Source organism: Myxocyprinus asiaticus, chromosome 43 (genome assembly GCF_019703515.2).
Source record: "Myxocyprinus asiaticus isolate MX2 ecotype Aquarium Trade chromosome 43, UBuf_Myxa_2, whole genome shotgun sequence".
Lineage (NCBI taxonomy): Eukaryota > Metazoa > Chordata > Actinopteri > Cypriniformes > Catostomidae > Myxocyprinus > Myxocyprinus asiaticus.
This window is the reverse complement of record NC_059386.1, coordinates 23,133,104-23,158,960: the sequence shown is the minus strand read 5'-3', so window position 1 is coordinate 23,158,960 and position 25,857 is coordinate 23,133,104. Positions and strand designations below refer to the sequence as shown.

The 25,857-nt window shown below is 36.8% G+C and overlaps 1 protein-coding gene across 4 annotated transcripts in view; it reads right to left on the bottom strand.

Annotated features, from left to right (window-relative positions):
* Nucleotides 1–25,857, bottom strand: part of LOC127433917 (disks large homolog 2-like) — a 303,885-nt gene that overhangs the window by 63,510 nt on the left and 214,518 nt on the right. For all 4 annotated transcript variants that reach the window (XM_051686267.1, XM_051686270.1, XM_051686268.1 and 1 more), the window contains 4 exons: nt 25,597–25,762; nt 18,589–18,648; nt 16,035–16,193; nt 3,102–3,258 (listed from right to left, as the gene is read on the bottom strand). In XM_051686267.1, the coding sequence (XP_051542227.1) occupies nt 3,102–3,258; nt 16,035–16,193; nt 18,589–18,648; nt 25,597–25,762 (542 nt within the window). The remainder of the gene's footprint in view (nt 1–3,101; nt 3,259–16,034; nt 16,194–18,588; nt 18,649–25,596; nt 25,763–25,857) is intronic.

Genomic DNA, 25,857 nt, shown 5'->3' with positions numbered 1-25,857 from the left:
CCAAATCAGGCCATCACACCATTTTCTCTCCCTTTCTCTTCCCTCCCTGTTTCTCTCCTTTTGTTCTTTCTCTCTTTCTAATCAGTGTCCAAGGGAGGCAGCCCATGATTGCTCTCGGCTCAAGTGACGGAGACAGTAATTGTGCCAGGGCTTTGGACGGAGGGGTTTGATTACGATGAGAGAGTCCCGATGAAGCTTTAATAAACAGAAGTGATGAGATCAGCATCAGGAAATCAGTGCCGAGAGCTTCTCGAGTGGATCGCTGATCTGGATTGTTACAATGGGAGTCGTAATTGCGCTGTTAATTAACACTCCACCAAAAAGTTATGGCTCTGAATCTATGCCAAAAACTCAGTCATGAAATGATGATGAGAAATAGGAATAATGGTATTGACTGAGCTTTGTGCAGGTACTAAAGGACAAATATACAGTATTTGGAACACAAAAAGTGTTTTTAGAAATGATTGGTGCGATGGCGCCACCTCCTGTTCAGAACAGGTTCTGCACTTCTCTGTGGTTACAATTTGCATTTAGCAGACACATTTATCCAAAATGACTAACAGTGCATTCAAGGTATACATTTGATCACTTTGTCAGTTTTCTGGAAATCGAACCTATGACCTTGCCGTTGCTAGCACCATAATCTACCAGATGAGCAACAGAAATGAGAATTTTAGACCAATTCCAATGACTACCTAACACATTATAAATAGTAATATATAATTTAGGTTAATGTCCAAACATTGTCAGTATTAGAAAAATAATAATAATAATAATAATATTACTACATATATCACTCTTCAACCAAGGATGTAAACAAATATTCAAGAGTGGGGAGACCAAATGTAAAAGTTTAAGGGGGAATTGTCCCCCTTAAATCGTGGTCTTTACGGACGTTTTAGGGTTTACGATGCTACGTCGTCATGGCAACAAAGTTGTAAAACTGAATACAACTTTACACATAACAGGTTAGTAAGCGATGTTATCAGGGTTCGAAATGAACACCCGACAAGTGCCAAATGCGGGTACATTTTCTATTTGGCCAGTGAATGTCACAGTGTCACGCCATTCTGGCCGGTGTTTGTAAAATAATTTAACATGTTTTTTGGCAGTAACCAAGGTTTTGTTACAATTAACCATGGGTTTACTATAGCATTACTGTAGTATCCATATGGTAACTTGGTTTTAGTAATACTAACCATATAATAGCTATGGTTAATTTTAAGGTTTTAAATGTGGCTTATACTTACACAATTTTAAAGGGTAAACAAAGCAGCCTAATAATTTTCTGTTTAGGCCTATAAATATATACAAAATGTAAGTAATTCTATCCAAAGAATTTGTAAAAATTCAATTTAATAGAGGTATCGGTATCGATATCGGCGATATTGGCCTAAAAGTACTTGATATCGGATCGAAAAGAAAATAAGTGGTATCGCCCATCCTGCACTATCATTAAGCGCCGCAGAAACCCTCACTGCTTCTGTGTATCTTCAGCATGAGACATAAGCTCTACCAGAGACCGATTCCCAACCAAATGATTCATTTGAGCCGGTTCTTTTTAGTGAATCGATAACTACAGCGCTATTAGTGTTGTCCAATTCCCAAATGAACAACTATATGAGCTGGCTCGTTTTAGTGAATAAAAGAATCAGTTGGAGTTTACTGAATTAATTGACTCACTCCAAATAAACCAAAAACTGTTAATGTGTTATGTGTGTACTTAAGGCTCAGGAGACTCATGAGAGTTACTTAATGGTTGTTCATATGACAACATGTAGTTTAAAATACAAATTTAGTTTTGTTGTAACAAGGAAATAATCTGAAAAAGAATTCTATATGGACTATCTGGCAATTAAATATTTCATAAATAATTAAATAAAACAACACAATTCTTTAAAAAAGTAGTTTAATTTTAAGCTTGCTCACAGTATTGTTTATTTGCCCCTCATGTCTGTAAAATCCAATAAAATCCAATTTTTTTAATCTACCAGCCACCTTGGCTGGTGGGCTAAAAAGTACATTTTGGACCCTGGATGTTATCACACTAAAATCATGCTAATACCATACTGTTTACGTCTTGTGGCTATACTTTTGAAAGTATTTTTTAATTATTTTTTTTTTAAATCCCATTTTCTCCCAATTTGGAATGCCCAATTCCCACTACTTAGTAAGTCCTCGTGGTGGCGCGGCTACTCACCTCAATCCGGGTGGCGGAGGACAAGTCTCAGTTGCCTCCACTTCTGAGACAGTCAATCCGCACATCTTATCACGTGGCTCGTTGTGCATGACACCACGAAGACTTCCAGCATGTGGAGGCTCATGCTACTCCGCGATCCATGCACAAATTACCACGCACCCCATTGAGAGCGAGAACCACTAATCGTGACCATGAGAAGGTAACCCCATGTGACTCTACCCTCCCTAGCAACCGGGCCAATTTGGTCACTCAGCACACACTGGATTCAAACTCGCGACACCAGGGGTGGTTGTCAGCATCAATACTCGCTGAGCTACCCTGGCCCTGTCTTTTGAAAGTATTTTAACATTTACAGATTGGCCCCATTCACTTCCATTGTAAGTGCCTCACTAACAAGAATTTTAAATGGGACCCAATGTACAAATTTTAAAGTTTAAGACTCATATTAGTCAACCAGTAATCTAATTATTAGGGGGATGTGTCCTTAACTTAAGAAAACAAAATATGATGTCTATAATTCGTGACCTTGGTGTTGAAATTTCAGCCTTATTAAATGGTAATCCCAATAAATGTAGCAGCAACCAAATATTCAAGATTGGCAGGGATCAAATGTAAAAGTTTAAGAGAAAAACCTAATGATCGACCACTAATATGATTATTGGGGGTGACATGGGCGCCTCATGTTTATGGTTGTTACGGCCCTATCTTTGACCTAGAAAGAAAAATATGATGTCTATAATCCATGACCTTTGGGCTGATATTCCAACCTAATAAAATGCTAATTTTGAAAAATAAATACCAACAACTTTGGTTTGTGACAACCACTGTATCCTTTAGCCGTTTCTTGCACATATAAACAGCAAATGTATGTATATTTGTGTTTTTTGTGTGGTCCACTTACGGATATGATCTGGTCTCCTCTCCGCAGCTCTCCGCTGAGGTCTGCAGGCCCTCCTGCCAGTATGAAGGAGACAAAAATGCCTTCTCCATCCTCTCCTCCAACGATGTTAAAGCCCAGCCCGGTCGAGCCCTTGTGAAGAACAATCTTCCTGGGCTCCCTGTACACACAGTTCAGGTAATACATCAGCTCAGAGTCCGTAGGGCTCTGCATCTCCACTCAGATGCACACCAACTACTTTGTAAACATACAAATGCAAAACTACGAGTGCATGCACACACACATCCACACGACTGGGTTGGTCCAAAATGTCTACGATGTAGCTGAGCACAATGGCTGACATCTATTGGGGACTGCTCCACTTAAGTGGTATTTGTCCCATTTATGACCGGTTTCCTAGAAACGGAAAAAGCACACTCCCCCCCCACACACACACCGACTCTCTCTATTACACACATTCACTCTCACTCACTACATATACTGTTAAAAGTATCACTTCATATATGTTTTTTCGTACCTTGTGGCCAAATTAATAAAACACGAAGTTGGATACTTTTATGGCATGCTGTTTAATTACATAGTTATTAAATATGTTTAGACACAATAGCAGTGATTTTCAACTGGTTTTGCTTCAAGACTCAGATTTTACAGTTGCAAGCCAGCACAGTACCAAAACGAAAAATGTACGAAAAACGTCCTTTAATCTGGTGCGACCCTACGTCCACATACTTGGACATTGTATTTTGGCTTTGCAATACACAATGCATAATTTAAATGAATAAAATCCGACTGAATACTGGTCACAAGACTATAGACGGTCATTTAAATGGTTAAACTCTTCCGCACCGAGTCACGTGACACAACAGCATGCCGTTGATTTCCTTGAAGCGCTCGTACGGACGCAGAGCCAACAAAAGTTCCTCTGGTAAGAAATATTTTTACGTTTTTTCATTGAAACCTGTTTGGTTGAAAAGAGTAGAGTCTCTGGTTTCGTTTGATATGCCACTTTAAAAAGCCCATTCATTTTCGCACGTCAGCGCCCTGATAAACAAGATGTCCACATATGTGGACACTGGCACCGCTTTTTCTCAAAAGTAGAAAATTTCACTTAATTTTAATATACATTTTATTATATTTTATTTTGTTATCACTGTGCAATATAATTCTATTAATTAACATTAGTAAATGCATTCCTATATACAGTATTTACTATGCATTTTCACATTGAGAAAAAATGGGTTCATCCAAAAGCTAAAACATTTTGCTTTCAGAGGCTTTATATGGAGTTAGGATGAAAATAAAGTTCATTTCAAACTGTTCTGAGATCACTGAAGACAGACAGCACACTGGAGGTTAAGTCATTTACTAAACAGGGAGCAAGGGAGCATCCTATAGCTTTCTATGCAGCTAAGTGCATTCACTCCAAATATCTGACCAAAAAGTTCAGTTTCAGTCTGCAAATGATGTTTGGACCACTCAACATGTTTGGCAGACATGGGACAATGGTAATCAGTACATAGATTGAGAATGTTATAATGCTACATTTTATTTAAAAATGGTTGGCAGTGATTGGATGATGCTGGACATTACTTTGAATAAGAATTATTTATTCAGCTTTACCGAAAATCAGCTGTAATGTCTATAACGTCTCAAAAACAAGAATAACCAACACTCCTGGAAACATAATAAACAATTTGATGAAAAAAAGCTGACTTTCTATAGCTTAGTGTTATTTAAAATTTCACAACTTGAAATCTTGCTGTCCACATATGTGGACATTCATTTTTAGGAAAACGATTTGCTCTAGATTTTTAGTTTTTTTATTAGGTGCTACTAGTTACAAATCAAAAAGGGAAATGGAAAATGCACACAGCAGTCACGCGGGAGTGTCAGGAGGTTAAATCAAAAGTTTAAGTAAAAAAAAAAGTTATTTAACATAAAATCAAACATATTACATTTTACATATGCATAATAATACTAATACTGTATATATTTAATATAAAATAAAAATGTAGAAGATTTTAACATCAACAACAAAAGATATGGGACATTTTCTCCTCCCTTTTAAAAGTTGATACGTTTTTTACTGTGCTAAATATGGATATGGTTAGTTGCATTTTATTATAGGTAATTAGCATTATTTTATCTGCTGCTGTCCATAACCCTGTCAGAACAGGATTGGACCCAATTTTGGGTTGAGGCCCACCAGTTAAGAACCATAGTACTACAGAATTATATATACAGTAAATATATATCTTAATAAACTAAGAAACTGATAAACTAAGAAAGCCAGTGGTCAGCCTGTGTGCTTGAGTTACAGGGTGTGCTAAAATGATCCCAAAAGTCTGATCCACTTAGCCTGCGCCCTTTCAGTTAGTCATAAGATCCTGACCGTTCCGTGGCATCTTGCTGTCAAGTGTAACCAATCAAATGAAGAGACATCTTGAGCTGTGACACTTTCTGTCAGATCCACTTGAAATGTGGAGATGCACAATCTCTGAAGTTTACAGATGATAATGCAAAGAGACGAGACCTGAGATGGAGCTATTTTAGAACAGAAGGCTAATCTGTTGTCGCTGCCTTCTCAGTGACCTAGTTGTAAGTCGAAGCCAGGCTTTTCCTCACTCTCTCTCTCTCTCTCTCTCTCTCTCTATCACTCTTAAGTCCTTCATTTCTTTTCTCTTCCAGCGTGTCTGTTTGGCTTAGAGTCATGATGCTCTTCAGGCCATAAACAAAAACCAAGCAAAGCAGCAACTGATTCACAGGCATTTTTGCTACCACCACTCACAGAATTCTGTAATTTGTTTTTAAAAGGCTTTTTGACACTTTTAATTATGAAAGTAGAGAACATACAGGAAATTATTTGGTGAGAGAAAGGGGAAATAGGATTGACACAACTCAAACCTGCATTTGCCATATTACCACCAAGGCTCAACATGTCTGTTGCATGAGCACTAACCACTACATCACGGCTTCAACAGAGCTCTGCATTAAAAATGCATATCTGTAATGTTGCTTAATATCCAATGTGGTATCTTTACACTGCAAGCTATCAGAGAACACAGTAACTGCTTACACTCAAATAAGTACAGCTGTGTCTCTAGCTATGAATACAAGTTCATAAAATGTTAAATTCACGAATTCACTTTTAATCTCTAAAAAGTAGATATTTTAAGACAAAGCTCATCTTGTGAAGTTCATCACGTACTCTCATCTTATGATGTCTGCTACATAAATGAACAGCTCACATGTTTAGCAATGCCTAGTAAAAATAATGTTGCCCATTAGTGCAACTATGAACTGAAATATATAACCGCAAAGTTATATATAGAACAGTTCTTATTCTCTTTGCTTTTGTAATAATAAACCCAAAAGGTTGCAGAACTGAAAAAAAGAACAGCAGTCCATTTTCACCACTAGATGACACCCTATTCCATATATTTTCCATTCACAGAATTGACTTAAAATGGCAATGAATGACAAACTGCATACTTCCATTAAATACAAAAAGTACATACAGCATTAAGCTAGTGATGGTAAAGTACACATTTTTAAGTATTTAAAAATTAAATGAGTATGGCTAGATTGGGATGTACTACATCATAAAATTGCATCTTTATACTGCACCAGAGGACCACTGCATGGACATGGGCTGTGGGTCAAATTTGCTCTCAAAATAGTTTTTTATTTTAGCTTAATACTCTCTATATTCAAGTCTAAAGTCAGTAATACATTTACAAGGAGCATGTATCACTTTCCAGACAAAAGCACAAAGCACTTGTTCAGCTTCGGTCATAATGCCTACATGCATTGTACAGTACAGCTTCTAAGCTTTAAAACAATACATATTTTTTGTTGGTCAAGACTCTAGTTATTATTTTGACAATAATTTTTTTTCAGTGGTCCAGTCCGAGCTTAAAGGGTTAAGGAAGTATCTGTGACAGCTGACCTGGAGTTCTAGAACACATTCTGATATTAATGGTATGAAATTATATGCTGATCATTAGTTATTTGACACTGCATATATATTTATTCTAAGTAATGTCTGGCTCTGAGGTGGGTTGAGTGCTTGTAGCACCTTGCTAGCTACAGTATAACCACCTCATTAAACTCTCCCAAATCTGCTTTCCCTTCACTCACATTTCTATCCTCCAAACTTCTCTTTCTTTCATTCATCCCTTTCTTTCTCTCCCTTTGCCAGCTGCAGAACCCTGATAGAGCTCCTGTCTGCATTCCCCTGCATGCTGCTTCAGTCCCAGATTACAAACAGCCACTGTTTATCATTTCAAATTCAGAACCAAATGGGAAAACAAACAAAATAGATTACACTCGTTTTCGGGTCACAAAGCCTCTCGTATTCTGAAATACATGCGGACGAGGGAGTGGTTTGCTGAGCAGTGCTTGCATTTCATATGCAGCCCCTCACAGCTCTCTTCTCGCCACCATTTATTCACTGTCAACCTCTGTTAGTCTCCCTCCCCTTTTCTCTCAAACCCTCTCTTTCTGTTTCTCTCTCTATCACACCATTCTTCCACTGTAAAAGTGTTTTGAATATGAAAATGTCTCCGACGTGAAATGTAAGCTGTCATTTGTAATGGTTTGCTCACTAGGGTCCTGTCAAATAGCAAAATACCTATTACCTTTCAAATGCAAGCTCAATAGAGGAAGAGAATTGCAGAGAATCTATGTAATGACCCTCTACCTTAAGTAAACAAGCTAAAAGCAGCATATTTCAGCACACTATCTATCTATCTATCTATCTAAAAGCTAATTAGAGTCAAGAATTGGCAAACCTGGAATCCAGTTAATTTAATGAGATTGGAGGTGTGGTTTAGAGCTACTTTGACTTATAAAAAACTCACAAACATTTTGCTTAGTTTGCTATTCACAAAAAGCATCTGCTGACCTGGACCATAACTCGCAAAAAAGAGATCTCAGAACACCTTCGATCAATAATTGTAACTTTGCATAAAGCTGGAAAGGGTTAAAAAGTTATCTCAAAGAGCTTAGATATTCATCTGTCCACAGTTTACAAAATTGTCTATAAATTATAGTAGAGACAATATAGTACTGTGGCTATTCTCCCTAGAAGTGGCCATCCAGCCAAGATGACTCAAAGGGCACACTGCAGAATGCTCAGTGAGGTAATAAAGAACCCTAGAGTGACAGTTAAAGACTTGAAGGAATCATTGGAACTGGTTTAACATCTCTGTTCATGAGTCTACTATACAGAAAACATTAAACAGGCATGGTGTCCATGGCAGGACACCACAAAGAAAGCTGCTGCTTTCCAAAAAACATTGCTGCGCACCTGAAGTTTGCCAAAGACCACCTTGACACTTCACAACGCTAATGGAAAAATGTTTTGTAGACTGATGAAACTAAGGTTGAATTGTTTGGGAAGAACACGCAGCACTACATATGGTGTAAAAAGGGCACCTCATACCAACATGAAAACATCATCCCAACGGTGAAATACAGTGGAGGGAGCATCATGATTTGGGGCTGCTTTACTGCTTCCAGGACTGGATTGCTTGCCATCATCGAGGGAAAAATTAATTCCCAAGTTTATCAAGATATCCTAAAGGATAATATCAGGGTGGCTGTGTGCCAGCTGAAGATCAGTAGAAGTTGGTTGATGCAGCAGGACAATAACCCTAAACACTGAAGTAAATCCACTACAGAATGGCTTCAAAAAAAGAAAATCCACCTTTTGGAGTGGCCCGTTAAGAGCCCAGACCTTAACTCAATAGAGATGCTGTGGAATGACCTCAAGAGAGCTGTTCACACCATACATCCTAAGAATATGGCTGTGCTGAAGCATCCCTTAATGTTCACTCCTTGCTTACTACAGCTGACACAAATCATGATGCCCAACAGCTATGAGTCTATGACCTCTGAGGCAGTACCATAAATACGTTATTAATCTTGAATGGACTTCTCTCAGGCTTTGGCACTCTGTGATGCCAATCTATATCTGCCGCCAATCTATAAGCACCCTAAAACATTTCCGATAGCCCTCAACACAATCAATAGACTTTAATTAGATTCAGAGAACACAAACAGAGCAATTTAGCTTTTTAAGACGTGTACTGATACGTACACCCTCTACCCGCCTCAAGAACGCTCTCTCAGTGAGGGAACTGGATGGCCTTTTTATTTTAAGCTCAATAGTGTCTCCAGATAGCAGCCACTTCTGCACCTTCGACTAGCAAAATCACAGCAGTACACTCCAATACACGCAGAAGATGTAATCGACTCATTTCTGACTCATTTTCTGTCTGTCTTAAAGGGCAGCCTCGCCTCTGCATCTTGGTTTTAAAGAGAACACAATTTTAAACATTGAACTGCCATATTTAAATAAATAGTTCACCCCAAATTTAAAGTTCTGTTATCATTTGCCTGTTCTTACCCTCATGATGTTCCAAATCTGTATGACTTTCTCATTTACATAATACACAAAAAGTGATTTTATGAAGAATACATTTTTCAAATAATGGAAATGAACATGGACTGGTGCAGTCAAACACAATGAAAGTATCATGAAAGTGGTCCCTCCGACTTTTGTGCTATATTCCAAATCTTTTATAGTCAAATGATAGCATTGTGTGAGCAACAGACTGAAATTTTAGTTGTTATTCACTGAAAATCTTTCCTCTAGTGGCCTGCTAACCATTGCGACCAGATCATTGATCAGTGAGTTGAACTTGAAAACCAGATCAGTGCAAATTGGAAATGAATCATTTAGACCAGTTTCATAGAGTGAATCAACTGATTCATTGAAAAGATTCAAAAGAATGATTCACTCATGAATCGGCTATTGCTACTTCTCTCATGAACTCCCATGAACACTACAAGGACAGCTAGGGCAAATGTTAAGATTTTCAGTGAATAATGATTTCATTTTTGGTCTGTTTCTCATACAAAGCTATCTTATGGCTTCAAAAGACTTGGAATACAGAGCATTATTAATTTAGATCCTATTATGGTGCAGTTTGTCAGCCCCAGTCCTCATTCACTTTTATTATATGGAAAAGATGGAGGAAAAGATGGAAAATCCCAGGATATTCCTTAAAAAATGCACTTTTTCCACTGAAGAAAAAAAATCATATTGGTTTGAAACAACTTGAGGGTGAGTAAATTATAAAATAATTTGTATTTTTGGGAACTTTTTCCTTTAAAAACAATGTTTTCTCCTGAGAAAAACAGGCAAATGTTTGGTATTCCATGAGAGTTAAAAGAGTTACAAAAGGCTGGGGTTTTAACAGGAATTGCACTGCTTATCAATGAGCATGTTTACATGCACGTTCTTACATGATTACGCTTAATAAGCAGACAACACGTGCGGTCATGTAAACGCAATAAACCACGTTCCTTCATCGGTGCAAAGGCCATAAATGGCTTATGAATAACCCAGTCGACACGGGTCGATTTTTGCCCATTACGTGGATTTAGCGTGCCATGTAAACACCTTACACGAATATTCTTACCAGCTCATCCAATGTGCACACGTGTTGAGCGCATGCCTCTTCACAGTTTGACGTCAAATGTAGAGAATAACGAGATTATTTCAAATGTCATGTAAATGCGGATTTCATGCCTTGTCAGATTTTTTTATTAAATAAGCTGATTTTAGAGAGTAATCAGCATATTGGTGTGCATGTAAACAGGCTCAGTATAACAAATTATCAGTGAAAGAGATAAGAAAAGAACACAAAGAGAGATAGGAAGACAGGTGTTTCATTATTTGCTGCTTCATTAGAGCAAATGTCCCACAATGCACTGCAAAGGACATCTAGGGAATACAGAACAAACCCAAACCATGGACGAAGTTTCACTTCAATGTAAACAGCATTTCTGAAGAATCTAATATCTACTGTGCAAGCTTCCCTTCTGAGTAAACAGCAAGGCATACATTAAACATAAATGCAAAGCCATTAAGGATGATTCCCATACATTTTTAATCTTTTTCTGGGTGGTTACTTATAGTCTGAAGTCAAAGGAGCCCACCCATAAGTCTCTGATATTCTGGTCCCTAGATATGGCCTGGGTGCCTTCTTCAGTGTAAGTCTATGGGATATTTTCACATTTTATTGTCATCCAGGTAATTCAAACTGCTTAGAAAAGTAATAGCACACCTTTCCTAAAAAAGCCACACATTTTAAGATAGCATTTATGTCCATGGCACAAGCTTTAAGTATGAGCGATAGCAATGGTGGTGCTTGTCTTGGCAAACACCACTAACAAATGCCTGTGGAACTGTTAAGAAACCTGTTTGAGCACCTTGAGTTAAAAAGCCACCAAGGATGATTGCGTGAACTGTGTGAGAGGGCAAAAAATAAACACTTGCCTGAACTGCTTCGTTGCTTCCCGACCACTTCCTTCTTGATAAAGAACTTCCGACAATATCACACTCTCTTTCACACACAAATTCAAAAACAAATTCACACACACACACACACACACACACACACACACACACACACACACACACACACACACACACACACATACACACACACTACCTTTTTACTCCAGTAAGTGCTCCAGTAAAGCAGCGCAAGCCTCGCAATCCTCTGTTGCTAGTTCTAAAATTACATTTTTGAACTAGCAATGAAGGCTCGGACTGTATCAAAGCAAGATGCTGAATCCATGTCGGAAGAAAGTAGTTCCACCCACTAGAGCGTTTTAGGGACAAAAACCAGAAAATGTCTTGAGATGTCTGAACGATGTCTTAATGTGTGGTTACCATGATATAAGTGGAATAATTGACTCTGGAACATTGCATTATAGAAAAATAATGCACATCCAAGGTGTGCGTGCCGTGACCGCATTACCACCTCAGGTGTGCATTATTTTTCAATAATTCAGTGGCCCGTCATCAATTATTCCTTATGTAAATGTCAGTCCATAGCCAAGTTTATACACATCAAAGACATCCGAATTTGAATCGAACCAAATGGAACGACTGCACAGAACAAGCAGCAAAAAAATTGTCATCATCATGTCATTCCAAATCATATGACTTTCTTGCATGGAAAATCAAAGGAATTATCTAGTAGAATGTCCAGGTGGTTATTTTACATACAATGAAAGTAAATGGTGACCATGGCTGTCACTGGTCCCCATCCACTTTCATTGTGTGTAAAAGAGCAGCTCGGACATTCCACACAAGAAAGAAATTCAAACTGATTTGGAATGAACTTAGGGTGAGAAAATGATAACAGAAATGTCATTTTTGGTGAACTACTGTCGTCCCTTATGCACCTTATATTCCTAGAAATCCATACCATCATATGCTCCTCAAACAATGCTTATCTGAAGTAACAGCACTCTAAGAACAAGTATTTTGGTTGTTTATGGGGTCATAAAAGGAGAACTGTTCCCTCTTGGTTAGATACTTAAAAAATTCTCCCATGCTTGGTCACACAGAACTGCTTGATTTCACAAAACTGCTGCCTACCTGCTAACAAATAACATGCATCAAAATAAACCCTTCAAGAGCATCATCAAAAAGTGCCAGACCCTGAGCAAGAGAGACAGCAAACCATTAATCACAGATGTTAGCACTGGCATTTTCATGGATGCTTTTTCGCAGGATGGCAAGCCCTGAGGATTTAAGCGATGCATTAGGTGTGAGCGGCCTTGCAGTGGTGGCGTTCTGAAATGCAAATCAATTCAAATCCTAGAGAAGCCAATTAGATAGCACTTTATAATTCATATGGTAATGAACTTAGAAATGTAAATCTAAACAAACCGTTAACAAAGCATACCCACTCTGAGGGCCTTATCAGGACTCAAATGACAGTGAAACATTACTCAGCTATTTATGGCAGAAAGACAGAGAGTCTCTTAGTCCCGCACAGTGTTATTATCGTAAACCCACCTTCATTAAACATGAAAATGCCATTAGATTTCAATAAAACTAGATGGCTCTAAGAAATGAAATGGCATTAAACATATTTATGTAAATGATATTGGTTAACACATTAACTTGATCTTGGCATCTCTAAAATACTTAACCCTTTAAGCTCTGAGGGTGTTCTTTAAGATTTCCTGTTTCAGTGGCATACTCAAAATTAAAGCCTTTTAACTAAAAAAAAAAACAAAAAACAAGGAGGGTCAAGTGTTTGGTATCAGTTTGAAAAAGACTTTTCAAATGTGTTAATGATATACTGTGATAAATTCTGAGACTCTCAGCCTAAGAAATCGGTTAAAAAACAAACAAAAAACAAACAAACCAAAATTAACTTTTTTTTCCTATTTTTCTGATTTGACATTATATATCTCAAGGTGTAAATAAGGTAGCCTGTAATGGAGTAAAATTTTGTGTTGATACAACAAAGCAATCAAAAGTTATAGCTTTAAAAAAAAAAATTCATTATAGTGTCCAAAAATGTCTCCAATTGTCCAAAAGCCTCTCCAAACAAATAAAACATAATAATAGTGAATAAATTGTGTAGTATAGTGGCGGAGTGTTCGGCAGCTAGTTGAGAGTAAATTTAGCTGCGTGTTGAGAGTAAACGTTGTTCCAGTTTAATGTGTGTCCAAAGATCTTTACACGCGGCCCATTTGTCACTGAATAATGTCTCTTTTAATACCCTTTCAGTTCTTTACAGTCAGTTGTTGATCATAAACAACAAAAAAATAAACATTTAATTCTAATCAAGCATAGCACAGATGAGTTAAAGCCATTCAAGTCTCTCTCGTTAACATGCGCTTATTTAAAGTTCTTAAAGTTCTGTTTACAGAAATGCAGGATTCCCTTAAACAGTACCGGTTTTTAGCACGTGTTCAACAAATCAATGTTAATACCTGTAAATAGTACAAATTATGCAATTAAACAATAAATATGTAACAAAATATAATATATGCAATATAATATTATATTTATTGATTAAATACATTGATTTGTTCATTTTTAAAAAGCTAAAATGTGACCAAAATGATGAAAAATTAAAAAATATGTAATTAGTAAAATTTATATTTTCATACTGTACCAAGTTAGAAGGTCCCCTGTATAATTCACAGAATTAGCTGGGAGAGAACTTATTTCATATGTAAGCAAAAGGAACATTATGACTGAAATATACCTATATGAATCTAATTGAAATCGGAATCAAATCAAATCAATCAAATCAAATTGGGAAACCCAACCCTAATAATTGTACATAAGAACTAATTACAAAACAATGACTAAAGGTATGCTCTCTCTCTAAAGCATGCAGGTATGGGTAATGAGATCTCATTCTATCCATTCTGTGTCATTTGAGCCATCATTGAATCTGTCATGTACTTGGCACCATCTTCTGGTGGCCATATGTAATTAGAGTGAACGATCCTCTCTGCCCATATTTGGATGACTTCCACCTCTGGTTGCTGCGATCTTAATCCTAATACGACTGGTTTAGCGCTCCATGATGCTGGACAATGTACTACATCATTTCCGATTAAGTCATCTGATCCAAGAAAGCTAACGTGTTTTTAGCCAGATAGCACATTACAGTATATGCTGTGTGCACATTGTGCTTCATGTCAATTATCTAATAATCTATGCATCTGATTACGGTGTGTGGGCTCATTTTAAAGAAAATCGCTTCTCCAAATAATGGCATGATATATTTTATGTTCCGTTTATTTTTCTAAGCAAAACCTGTTTACATGTAACGTATGTCAAAGACATACTGTATACTTAGCTATTACTCTATATTTTTGTCTGTGAGTAAAACAACAACTAATTGAGAGCTTTCCAATGACGTAAGTTGAAAAAAAAAAGGAAAATTGCCTTCCATGCAGAGCATTTCCGTGGTAGCCAACACCCCTATTTACACTGTTAATCTCTGGACTATTACATTTATATCCCCAGTCATTTAATCAGCAAGATGAGAGATGTTGCATTATCTAATAAAGTTTTATATCCAATTAACGATTCAAGCTGCTGCCCAGACCAAGAGTGAAATCAGTTCAGAAATAAAGAAGATAAAATCAATTCACTCTGATTTATGATGCACTAATGTCTCACTGATGCCACAGGCACACAAACCACATATGACAGCGGCCAAGCTTTGACCTTCATGAGGAAGCTGTCAATAAGCAGTACAGTCACAGATACATTGATGGTGACTGCGGAAGGGAAGGAAATGAGTGAACAGCTGCAGCAGAGATGTGATTCGGTTATACTGTTGTCACGGGTAACTAGCAATCTCCATGCTTGTGTCCTCTAAGTGCACTTTGCATAATTATTTGGTTTTTAAAGTATGACGAATAGAAATGATGTAACAACACTGCTATAACTGCTCATTTACAGTCCTCAACACCATATTTTTCTCATTAAAGTTAACATGAAATAGAGTTCGCAACCCATTTTAATTCCATAATATAACATATTTCCAAGTCAAACAGGATAGTCAATGAAAAAAATAATAAGGTGGGACTTGATTTTATTATATGGGCATTACATACCAGAATGTAGCTGGAGAGGAGTGTTTGAAAAATAAGAGGGATTAGTAATGTCACTTGAAAAGGAAAGTCATTTCAGATGCGGAGCAATTGATTACATTTAGTTGATTATGAAGAAAAAAAAATTTCTTTGTAGAAACATTCAACTATGAATCAGCATGATATGTTCAGAAACATATATTAAAAAAGTAAATAGGGTAAATTTTGATTTTAATTTCATCATTCCAAGAAACTTTGTTTTCTCAAAGTGCATAAAATGTTCCTCTACTGTATCAAACCTCTGCAGAGACTCTTTAAAAAGAGTAAGGGAAGTGGTGGGGCACACAAAAATGACTAGTACATGATGGGCGGGGCATGCATGTGAGTTTAATTAGGGTGTGGCATGCAGGTGAGTTTAATTAGGATGTGGCCATGCAGGTGATGTGTGGCCACAGAGTTTGTTTTTGCATGCCTCATGCAGAGTACTGTGATCTGTACCTGCTGATCTCTGAGTCAGGGAGCAGGCCTATGTGATAGTGAGGGAAGTGGGGGATTGAGTGCATGGGGCTTTTATCAAACTCCACAGGGGAGTAGAGGCGGGGAGAGGGGGCACGGTCACTCAGTTTGTTCACAGTGCTGTAAACTGGCTCTGGAGGCCTGGTGTGGGAGAGAAAGAGATAGACAGAGTAGCGCAGTGGGGGTTAGTGTGGTAATGTGAATTGATAGAGAGAGAGAGAGAGAGAGAGAGAGAGAGAGAGAGAGAGAGAGAGAAAGACAGACAGAAAAAGGCAGAAAGAGAAAGATGGAAAAACATAGCAGTGGAAGCATGTTAGAGGAATAAGGCCTAAAACATACAATATGCAAGTACAGGAACACGGAAGCTTCTAGCTACACAAGCAGTTAACTTTTATACATTTTTTGTTTAATGCATAGTTTTTGTCTTTTTTTGTCTGAAAATGTCCTTTAAATTCAGTCAATATTTTGTCATGACATACTGACACATCATTCATTATTTTTAGTCCATTTTCTGTCTGATATGGCATATAATTTTAGTCAACGAAAATAACATTTTAGTTGATGATAATGTGCAAATGATGAAAATGTGTGTCAAACTGTAACAGACCAAATTTTCAAACTTTTTGGAAGGTTGGGTAATCCCTAACATTGAATTGAATCAATTGAATTGAATTGTTTTGAAACAATTGAACTGAATCAGTTCTTTCAAAAATGTTTCTTCTTCTAAAATATGGAGGGCCAAATTACTCAAAATGAATATCATTAATGTAATTTAATTTAAATCAATCAATAAATACCTAATGAAAGCATTATAAACAACAATTTAGATTAAAATATTAATAATGAAATCACTAAATAAATCAATAAATGTTCCTTGAATTTCATTTTAGGATAAATTTGTGTCCATTTTCATTTTAGCATTATCTTTGGGTTGATTTTTCATTTCAACATTTAAGCTTCATTTCTTTTCATTTTCAGGCTTACAGTTATCGGTACGTCACTCAACAAAAACGCTAAAAATAAATACATGGGAAATTTTATTTTATTCTATTTTGTGAATAATGATGCATTTATTAATTTTATTGTTTTTAATGATTTCATTATGTATTTAATGATTTTTTTTAAAAATATTTATTTAATTTAGAGTAATTTGGCTCTCCATATTAAAAACATTGTCAATGCATTGTTAATTTCTTGCAGTTTTCTTTTTTCTTGTCATATTTAGGGTGTAAGTAACAGTACAGTATGGGTTAGGGTTAGAAATAACTAAATAATTCAAATCATTTAATTATCGTCACGATGCATATTTTTCATCTTCGTGATTGTTGTCGAAATAAAAAAAAACCCCGTCATCAAAATTTTCGTCAGTAAGTTCGTTGGCAAGATTAACACTGTATAGTAGCTTGACTTCACAGTTGCATTCTGAAATGTTTCAAGGTTGGGCAATCCCCAACATTGAATAGAATCAATTAAATTAAATTGTTTTGAATGAATTTAACTGAATCAATTCTTTCAAAATTTTTCTTCTTCTAATGTATGGAGGGCCAAATCACTCAAAATGAATATCATTAAATAAATTTAATTTAATTTAAATAAATCATTAAATACCTAATGAATGAGTTAAAAACAATAATTAAAATTAAAAAGTTAATAATTCAGGGAACAAGTAACAGTACAGTATGTTTTAATTCAAATAATTTTAATATCATCATGATGCAAATTTTTCATCTTCGTTATTGTTGTCGAAATAAAAATAACAGTCATTAACATTTTCATCAGTAAGTTCGTTAGCAAGATTAACAATGTACGATAGCTTGACTTCACATATCATTGCATTCTGAAATGTGCAGGTATGTGTTTTATTCTCAGCATTGCCATATAACAAACTGTCTTTTTCTACGGTAAGTATTTTCTTTCAGGGACAAATACTGTCATGTCAGAGCAACAGTTTAAAAAGGATCTTGGTGAACAATTTAGATTTGATAAACACGTTTATAGCTGGCTACCTGTATAATAATATATCGAGTTTACCACAGAGGCTTGAAGGTAACTTTATCACCCCCTTGAGTACTGAGGTTTGTTACCACCACACAAAACACAAGAACTCACACTAAGTATAACATGGCCGCATGGCCTAAGGGACGAAGTGCTACAGGTTATTAGTTAAACATTTGTAAGTATATAAATCAGTGTGTCTCTGTTCCACTTAAAATTGACCATTTCAGTTTCACTCTTCTCACATATCTTCAATCAGCCCTCAGATCTCAAATGATAATTTGAATAATTAACATTCTGTGTTAATCCTCGCAGATCAACGTGAAAAGACTCCACAGGGAATGACATCTAGGGACATCTTGGTTTGTTATTTATTAATTCCTTTCAATTTCACTCTCTCAGAATCTTACAGTTCAGTCTGTTGCTCACTGAAAACCCTCTCTTACAAAATTGGCTGTCAGGAGTGAAAGGATGTGCGTCATGCAGGAGGACACAATTGAACATTCAGAACCCAAAACATGGGCTAACTCATGTCGCTCACCTCAACTGGAAGTGCTGGGAATCAAACCTGTGACCTTCCATTTCATCTAACGAGGGATTTCTGACCAAAAACAGACAATAGGTTAGCATGAAGACAAAACTTCAATTCATATGAAATAAGAAATATGTTAAAATGTGTATTCAAAACAGCTGAAATGTATTCTGTAATTGTTACATGTTGCATGCAGAAAAAAAATGGACACAAAAAGTAGACTAAACAGAATTTAAGACAAAACAAAAGAAGACAATACAACAAGCCCCCTTATACAACGCAACTGGGTTTGACAAACATCTTCACATACAATTAAGACTAAACCAACCACTCTAATATAATATAATTCTAAAACGTAAATCCAGGTATATTGCATAATGAGTGCGAATTAAACTGTCTGCTTAGAAAAATCTTTATGAAGTAGAGACACCATCCAGGATAGAAAACTCAGCAAATACTGATGAAAAAGTTTAATTCAGACTCAACAGGTAAATTTTGTTAAGACTTTCAAATGTGCTCCATATTCCACATTTCCTTGCAAGTTTTTAGCTTTTGCAAATTTTATTGACAGACCGTACAAAGGAAATATGAAATTATTTGGGGTGAGAGAATGAGAATGGGAATGGAAACCGATGCAGGCCAGATTTGAACCTGCACCTCCCATATGAGCGCCAAGGTTCAATATGTACAGAGTACATATGCTAACCACTAGTCCATGGCTCCTTTATTCCCTGCATTCTTTGAGTTTGCTGAAAACTGCAGTGAGACGACAGCTGATTTTTAGCATCTGGCTGCATTAGACATGCAGCTGTTCTTGCAGATAATGCAAGGGAAATGCATTTGTGATGGGCTCCTCACTGGACTGCTCCCTGTCTCCTTACGTGGCTCTGGCTCGTGACTCGTTCTGAATGAACTGCAGAGATCACTTCTTTACCTTCCCCTCATTTAACCCCCTTGTCTCTATATCGTTCTGTCTTTAACCCTCAGGGGTCGACGGACGCGCTGGCGTGTCCTGCTGGATTTTTTCCTCATAACAGCGGAAACAACTTAAAATACTCCATCATTTTTGGGCACACAGATAAGTTTAAGACATCATTAGAAAATATAAAGGGTCTACTTTTATTTGTGTACATTCACAATAAAAACAAAACCTTGTGCTTTTGTAAAATAAAGAAAATAAACAGGGTGCGCTTTCAGCCGTCTCTGTCTCCGCGAGCATCTTTCTGAAACACGTCACAAAAATGAACTGAAACTCCGCGAATACTTATCAGACAAACATGAAACATACGCTTAAAGAAAGCTTAAAATGTCTACTTTTAAATAAATCTCTTGCAATGTAATCTGTATGAAACAAAGCGATGTACAGTTTCTCCTGGCTCAGCTAATTATAGCTAATGAGATCACACCCACCAGCAGAGTGCGCTATTCATACGGTAATGTGCTGAGGCGATCAGTGCAAATGGTAAACGCCCCCAACAGTACCTTAAAAAAACATCAAGTTCATTCACTTTTCTGCACGTTTGGAGGATGGCACACTACACAGGTGAGGAAGCTCTACAGATGGTCCTGGATAGTGACGAAGAGTTCACATTTTCCTCAGAAGAAGAGCGGGACTCTGACGATGAATGTTTGCATTTTGAGGAGCGACTTGATCCAGCCGAGGATACAATTTCGGATGAGTAAGTCTTTACTTACATTAGTTGACATGCTATTTTATATAAACATGTACATATTTTACTAGTTGGACTATTTCCAGACTTGCCAGCCAGTATTCAATGTATTGGAATTTGAAATATGTCCTAATAGGCAAGTTTTAGTTACATTTAAATGTTTCGGCTAAAGCAGGTATTTAAACTGTATGCTGTATGATATAAATATGATATGTAATATGATATAAAAATAATATGAATGTTTAGATTATATTTTAACTAGTGTTTATGCTGCCTCATTATCATCAACGAAGCTTGTGCTTGCAAATATCTGTTCGTGTGTAAATGTGTAAAATGTGCTGTAAATATGCCCATATTAGAAAAGCAGCATATTAGAATGATTTCTGAAGGATCATGTGACACTGAAGACTGCAGTAATGATGTTGAAAATTCAGCTTTGATCACAGGAATAAATTGCATTTTACAATATATTCAAATAGAAAACAGTTATTTTAAATTGTAAAAATATTTCACAATATCACTGTTTTTGCTGTATTTTGGATCAAATAAATGCAGCCTTGGTGAGCAGAAGAGACTTCTTTTAAAAAGATTAAAGATCTTACCGATCTAAAACTTTTAAACGGTAGTGTAGGTCTAAAGTTTTTAAGTGAAGTCTTTATGTAAAGAAAATGTATAGTCAGATTACTTCTTTTAACTTAAACTTGATTTTGTGAATAAGCTACAAACAATACATTCAATCATTAAGTCTCCTCACATTCATTCTCTCTCAGGTGAGGGGTCTTTGTCTCCTCAGGTGTGGATCACATCAATATTCATGATCATCTACGCCTCCTCGCATATGGCCTTTCTAACACTAAAAGTGTCTTAGAAAAGTTAAATGACTATATTGTTTTGTATGAATGAGTGATCAGGATGGTTTTCATATCATTTTATAGCAAAAACTCTAGGCTACAAGATCCAGTTCTCAAAAGTCTTATGAACAAATGTTTAGTATGTGTTATATTGCCTTATTTCAGTGAATTAAAATTTGTGTTTTTTCAAAAACCATGCATAAACATTATTTTATCAAAAATACAAACATGCACATACATGTTCCTCACATATTATTGTAGCCCAGTTTGTGCTGAATACAGTGTTATCAGACATTAATATGTTTGTAAGCAACTGAAAAAAACACAAATGTCAAGGCATGTCAAAACTTCTCCAGGGCCCAAAACACCCTCAGACCCCAGAGTGTTAACATTTATTACAATAATCTTCTCTCTCTCTCTCTCTCTCTCTCTCTCTCTCTCTCTCGCTCTCATTCTTTGCATGTCTGGTTTCAAAGCATTTCTTTTAATCTGCAGTTCTCTTTTCCTTCTTGTCCTTAATACAGGGTCACAGCTTATTAAAACCATTACAAAACCCTTATTATGAGCCACAGCTAACACCCTCTAGCCCTTAAACACTGACTGTGAGGCAGAGATGTAAAATTAGGAATAGGCTAGTGTCACAGACTTACATTAAGGGTCTATTCCCAAACTTTTTTTTTTTACTGTTTTGTGTTTAATTATATTTTTATTTTCAGCTTGTAAACCATGTAAATGTTATCACCAAGTTCAAACAATAAATGTTGTTTTGAAGCTTCTTAATGTGGTGACCAATCATGCTAATGGATACGCTGCATATAGTGCTCTCTCTCTCCATGGTATTTAGAGTTCATAGAAACATAATAATTATAACATTAGAAAGCTGAGACTTTCTTTTTCACCCCCCATCTACATCCCTGTCGGAGTTGGGCACAGTAGAGACAGCCTTTCCCATTTACCCGCCTCGTACTTTCCGACGTGATATTATTATCAAGCTTCCTAAGGAGAACATTTTCCTTGCAGTAATTTCCTCAACAAGAACATCCAACAAGAACATCCATTGTCTACTGAAGTTTTTTTTCTTTTCTTTTCCTCCATGTTAAATTAAAAGTTATCAAATGGTTAACAGCAAGTAAATTCTCCTATGACGGTTAATGTCGTTAAACTAACACATCTCACGCACTTTACATTAAAAAAAAAAACAACTATTGCGAGGTGCTTGCTACTTAAAAAAAACCAAAGGTTAATAGTTAAATTTATCGTTACAATTTACTAGTGTTGAAGTACTGAATTTGTTGTAGGCTATTAGACAAGGCAACTCCATTAGCAGGCTGATCAGACAATGTCAAAGCCTGTCTTTTTGTAGGCTACTTAAGAAAAAAATTAAGATGTTCTTAAGAAAATATCTGAGAACTTCTTTAGAAAGATTTTTAAGAATTGCACGTTCTTACAAACTTCTTATAATTTATCCTAGGAACTTTCTTAATTTTTTTCTTAAGAACATTTTCATGTATCCAGCATTATGTATGTGAGTAGGGAGTGTCCTACTTTAGCAGCTGTATTATTCATGGTGATTGTATGGTTGGGGAGTGGGCTGGGCAGGAATGTGTGTTGCCCTATAGCTCCAGAGAAGTATGAATAACGGGTCATGTGCAACTGTGCTTTACATTTATCTATATTATCATGCTGTATGTGTGTGTTTGTGTGCTTGTGTATTGTCCCATAGTGAAATTGGGCTCTTACGCTGAGCTTCACTAATATGCACATATGCACACTCCATCAACCCCTAATGACACATATTCACACAAACACACATGTATGCACAAAAACGGGCTCATCCTCCCAACTTGGACTTCTGACTACTGTCACACCTAATTCATTATTCAACTTGAGAGTTATAACATAAGTTCACATTTATTATGCAAATCCACATGAAATGGCCCATTTCATATTTCAGCTACAGTCAATTTCTGAGCCTTTAAACGTAAAAGTATATTATATTCAGAGTCACAAGATTCCACCATCCAATATAATAATCTTCAGCAAGAAACAAAGAAATTTTCTGAGTACTCAATTCTACAGAAGTATACTGTGAAAAACACAGTACAGATGAAGGGGGCTGAAGATCCAGATGGGCTTATTTGTCTTCTAACACATGGAACAAGTAAACCTCTTACCCTGGCCGAGAGGAGGGGGTTTAATCCATCTCTCTCACCTCAGGGAAAAGTCATGCTCTCTGTTTAGCATGCATGTTTGCATGCATGTTCAGAATTCATGATCAACTCAGTAAAATCTCTGTGAAAGTTTTTCACAACAGGGGGTTGTAAATGTTTCACAGTGGGAGACTATAAAAGGCTGTCCTTCATAAGCGGCAAACACATAAAGGTTGGGAGAAAACAGTGGTAGTTTGGAAGGAGGATGAACTTGGGTGTTTGGTGATTTGTTATTTGTTTTACAATTTCCAAAGATTGGAATGAAACTAATGCGGGAAAACACTGAAAGCGTTTATTAGCATGCACTCTCTATGATGTTTTAGAACCCGATTCACTGAAGAAATTATGTAAACCAAGTAATGTCACAAATATGACACAAATGTAGTGCAGTAGAATGCATTTTACATGGTGCGATCTGCAACACTTAAATAAAAAGACTTCCCCTGTTGACAGATAAGGATTTTCTGGTGAGCATGTGATGTAGCCACAAGCCAATAAGGCTAGTGGAATTCTGGGATTATGTGAATGGTCCTCTCAGCTACACACGTACAACACATCCAACATGTCCTACACGTGCCTGAGGCAACAGCCCCAAACTGTCAAGCAACCACCACTCCGGCATTATGTCTGGATAAAAACCATTCCACTGCGAGCCTTAGAGCTCCATTACAAGCGCAAGGCACATCAACACATCAACAAATCAGTCAGTAGAAAGAGACAAGCAAAACTGAAGTCAAGACTTTCTCTTTCACAGTTCTCAAGAGTTTCAAAACTCCTCTGATTCAGTCCTGGCTGTGTGCTTTAGTTTGAACAACGACTCTCTTACAGAAAACTCCAGGGAAGATGCTCAGTATTCACAAAACCTCTCTGAGGTTCAGGTTGAGTTGCACTGAACCAAAAACATCCCCAGCCCTGCAGTCCTGAACATATGTCTCCCAAAAACCCTCCTGAAACCAACTCAGCATGCACAAACAACCTCACACTTTCTGCTCACACTGATATCATCGAAGATTAGACAGTTTGGGGAGATGTGGCCACTGGATCATTCTAATAATTTTGTGGTAAAGCAACAGACAAGGATCGTTAGCTAGACTGTAATCCCTTTATGCCTCAAAAGAGTAAATATAACAACAATTAGATTTTTCAGAAGAAAATGTGAGAATTGGTTGCCAGGGTGTTTGTTACTAAGCAGTTGCTACAGTGTTCTTAGAGGTTTTAGGGCATTGCCTTGCAGTTGCTAGGGTGTTATGGGTGATTGCCTGATGCCCAATGGAACAATCGCAAAACAATCAACGTTCAACCTGTTGACCCTACCGAAAAGCTCTTTAGTACCCCATACTTTAGAAAATGATGATGTTAGGAAATGGAAAACTGAGTTTTAAATGGGAAACACACACACACACACACACACACACACACACACACACTTATATATATATATATATATATATATATATATATATATATATACTAAATATAATAATTCAGATATTCAGATCGAAATATATTGCAATATCGAGGCAGACGAATAAAGCATTAATTAGACAATTCAAAAAGTGGCTTTAGAAGTCAAATTATTGTTTGTTTGATTCCCATATCATTAAACAAGCCTATTGTCGACAGCAATCCATTTTGCAGTTGAGTTCATCAATCTGTTCTGTTCTCACAGGATATGTTCTCGCATCTGTGCTATTTTTAATTGTCTATGTACATATGTGTCAGGCAAATGCTTCTGGAGCATCTCACTGGTTTTCATAATTATAACTCCGCATTTTTAGGATGCTGTGTCAAGTTTAAAGTAGTTAAAACTCTCGAGACCCCTGCATTCTGTTGTGCTTCGTCCAGTTGTCAAGAACACGTCCTGTGTGAAATTGAAGTTGAATTGCTCCAATGGTATAAAAATATGTATTTTATTACAGAATTGATGTACGGGTCAGGAGGCATGATTAATTGCGCACATTTTTTAACACATTATTTTTAATAGAATTAATCACACTAAATTAACGCATTAAATTAACAGCCCTAGTCCACCCATCTTATATAAATACACTATTATTACAACAACACATACAGGACTACTAAACATCCAAGATCAAAGAACAGTAAGGGACAAACAAGAACGAGAGAGAATAAGGCTGGTGCAGCAAATCCCAAAACAATCCCATCACCAGGCGTGATGACATTCCTTGATTGTCTTTCGGATTTTCCACAGTACACACGAAGGGAAGGGGGTGACACACAGTCTACCTGTGGGCAGTGACGTCTAGTAGAGAGGGAGGGAATTACCGTAGGAAGGAAAAACCATCCAACCTGTTAATGTCCTCTTCCCCCTGCAAGTGCTTTGGCAGGGGGGAATATCGGCCGGGGGAGATGGGTGGAAGACTGGATTTATATTCCAGAGTGCCGTTATTACCGGGGGAAGAGATATGATTTTCCATAGCAGGTGAGAATGCTGTCGAGAAAGAAAGTGAGAGAGTGAGAGAGTTTATGTTATAGACAAAGCTAACAGGATGCTCTGGCATTGGCTAATCATAATTCCAATCAATA